The sequence below is a fragment of the Vombatus ursinus genome, unplaced genomic scaffold (assembly GCF_900497805.2).
Source record: "Vombatus ursinus unplaced genomic scaffold, bare-nosed wombat genome assembly UNPS02014832.1, whole genome shotgun sequence".
In the NCBI taxonomy this organism is placed as follows: domain Eukaryota; kingdom Metazoa; phylum Chordata; class Mammalia; order Diprotodontia; family Vombatidae; genus Vombatus; species Vombatus ursinus.
The window spans coordinates 63,119,406-63,122,342 of NW_020954610.1; the positions used below are offsets into that span (position 1 = coordinate 63,119,406).

The 2,937-nt window shown below is 48.7% G+C and overlaps 2 protein-coding genes across 9 annotated transcripts in view; one reads left to right on the plus strand and one right to left on the minus strand.

Moving 5' to 3' along the window:
• CCL27 (C-C motif chemokine ligand 27) overlaps window positions 1-862 on the plus strand; it is a 1,271-nt gene extending 409 nt beyond the window's left edge. Inside the window, exons 2-3 of the mRNA XM_027839577.1 lie at window positions 185-317; window positions 436-862. Of these exons, the coding sequence (XP_027695378.1) occupies window positions 185-317; window positions 436-565 (263 nt within the window). The 3' untranslated portion in view covers window positions 566-862. The remainder of the gene's footprint in view (window positions 1-184; window positions 318-435) is intronic.
• Window positions 863-951: 89 nt separating this feature from the next.
• IL11RA (interleukin 11 receptor subunit alpha) overlaps window positions 952-2,937 on the minus strand; it is a 14,354-nt gene continuing 12,368 nt past the window's right edge. For all 8 annotated transcript variants that reach the window (XM_027839570.1, XM_027839576.1, XM_027839573.1 and 5 more), the window contains exons 12-13: window positions 2,660-2,742; window positions 952-1,574 (exon numbers count right to left, since the gene is read on the minus strand). In XM_027839570.1, the coding sequence (XP_027695371.1) occupies window positions 1,558-1,574; window positions 2,660-2,742 (100 nt within the window). In that variant the 3' untranslated portion in view covers window positions 952-1,557. The remainder of the gene's footprint in view (window positions 1,575-2,659; window positions 2,743-2,937) is intronic.

The following is a 2,937-nucleotide window of genomic DNA, read 5'->3' on the forward strand; positions in this document are numbered from 1 at the left end:
TTTAGGTTGTCAGGTTCAAGTGCTGTCTGCTAGAGTCTCTTAGATTGTAGGAAGAGGTACCTCAGACTTGTGGGGAGGGAGGTTCTCAGTTGTTAGACTGGAAGGATGCAGCTTCTTGGGTTTAGGGTCTCCAGCCCCCAAGATCACTCTGAGCACATTTATGTTCTTCCTTTACCTCCCTCAGCACTGCCCCTTGACCCCAGCATTTCATGCTGCACCCAAGTCTATCGAAAGAATCTCCCCGGTAAAGTATTCTGGAATGTCATCCAGGTAGAACGACAAGAGGCCAATGGTGACTGTCATTTACAGGCTTATGTGTGAGTCTGAATCAGATCCTGGACCCCCCCTCCCCACCTCACCTTTAAAACTCATCACTTAGTCCCCTCCTGGCCCTTCTCTTGCTCTCCCAACTAATCCCTTATCCTGTCCCCTCAGGCTGCACCGAAAAAATGGACGACCTGTTTGTGTTCACCCAAAGAACCGTTCTCTAGCTCGGTGGTTGTCCCGAAACAAGATGAGGCAGAAGAATTATGGTCATACAACCAGGCTCAACCCAACTCCCTAGTCTTCACCCCCACGCCCACCCCCACTCCCATTTCCTCCAGTCTCCTGTGAGAACTGATCTCAGTTCAGGTCTTTTTCCTCAAAAACCCAACCCCATATATTGCTTGACCCCCTGGGGATGGGGGGGCATTCATTTCCTTAGAGACCCAAGGTGGGGAGAAAGCAAATGGACTTAAAAGCCTGAGCTCTGCACAAGAACCAGGAATTAAGCCCTGGGGATCAGGCCTGGTGGAAAGCAGTCCCATACCCATTGCCTTCAGGTAACGCTCTTCCCCTAATAAAGATGAGCTGGACAGAAGCCTCTGGTAGCTCAAAACATCAGGGAGAGAAACAGGAATAAGATGGGAAAAATCTAGGAAGTAACTTTCTCCAGAGGGCACCAACATCTTCAGAAGAGTTTATGCCAAGGGTATGACACAGAACTCCTAATTCCTTTATTCACATAGATACATGGCAACAATACCCTATCATCCTCCAAGCTTCCTCTCCCACCAACATCCATTGGTGCCCACACACAAACACAGAGCTAGGAGGCTTACAGAGGTATATGTCCAAAACAACCACAGATGCGTAGTCTTCAGAAAGCCCATGTTACCCACCTGACTCATACCCAGAGTCCTACACATAGACACAAACACACACATGGATATTTCCCACATGTACATAGAAACACACCTCACCTTGCCTCAGGTGTATTTCCATATATGTCCCTTATGGCCCCAGATGTTTGGGAGGGAAGTCTGTTTCCCTTACTCTGAGCCAGGGTTGGGGTGGGAAAGGGAGAATGTTACATGAGCCCCATGACTAAGGAGTTGTTCACCCACCCACTGAATAGCAAATATTGGGGACATTGTGAGTCCCACAAAAATGGACCCTAAACAATAGCCCCTCAAGACAATGGAGTTGGAGGGGAGTCAACTATCCTTCCAGAAACTCCGGTTGTCCTTCCACACTGGTGGAATCCTATTAGGAATGAGATCCTCCAAAGTTCACTTACAGGATCTGAGCCACTGTAAGGAAACAGAAAAGGGAAGTAATTTGAGGAAGGGTCTCTGAAGGCACCCTTGGCCTATCTTTGGACTCTCTGGACACATTCCCAGATGTTCCAAAAGAAGACCCAAGCTAGAAGAGACAGGGAGGGGAGCTAAGTATTTTTGTCCCCCCACCCATAGCCCCCCAAGTCTTCAGGTCCTGTCTCCTCTTTCTCTCCCTTATGTATCCCCTGCTCCTGGCCTTCCCTCTTCCCCCTCCCCTCACATTATGCTTGAACTATTCTCTTAAAAGAGAATGTTTTTTTCTATTCCTCTTCACCTATCCACAAGGTCCTGCCTCAAGTCCTCTGGTAAATCGTCCCTTACTGCTCCAGCTCACATCAACCTTACCCTTTTCCAGCCTCTGAAAACCTGAACTATGCGCTCACCCTTGATCACACACTGTCCCATCCTGTCCTCTGTTCAGTTCAATTCCAAATAATGGTTACTTTTCCAACTAAAGCATTGGGAAAACCCAAGGGTAGAACCTATCCATTCTGTTTGTGCATGGCTATGGCCTTGCACAAGGCTGGCTGCCCAGAATTCCCAATGTACTTGTCCGATCACAGGAATGATGTTGCTGAGGGGCCTTTTCCCCCTCTCCCTCCCTTCCTCTCCCATCACAGCAGAATATGAAGCCCAACTAAAAGCTGAGACAACAGAAATGTTAAAGGGGCAGGGTTAAGATCCAGAAAGGGGATGGGCTTGGAGAGTAGAGATATTTATGGCCTTATTCTCCAACCCTCCAAATCTGGAGAATCAGAACTCTAGTTAGAAAGGACAGACCCACCCACTTGGTTGTGTTTTTGGCAAAAGACCAGAAGATAGGGATGGGCTGAGTGAGATTTTCCAGGAGGATAGGAACTCAGGACTAAGGCCTCGGGAAAGGCCTGAATAGGGTAGATGTGATAAGGGAAATGGTAAGTCACAAGATCATTAGAGAGCTAGGAGGTGACTTGCAGGTGGTAATAACAAGGATGCAGGTCTGCTAGAGGTGGGGGTTGGGGGGGGTTCCCTCTTAGTTTTCCCACCTTTGAAACCACCTCTCCTCCTAAGGCACTCACCAGGCATGGTCTTCACCTGCACCATAGAAGCCAAGAATCCAGGCTTTGGGGCAGCCCCTTTTCTGTTTGCTCTCAGCTTGAGCCTGTGGTGAGCACAGAGTAAACAAGCTTTCCCCTGAGCCCAGGAGGGCTCAGCCCTCCACAGGGCTCAAGGGAATTGGGTCAGTGGGTCTCAATAGCTTCACCCAGGAAAAGAGGAGGTTGGTCCACAGATGATCTCTTAAGAGCCCATCATTTGATCATGTATTAAAAGCCAGATGGATCTGACCCTTCATTTT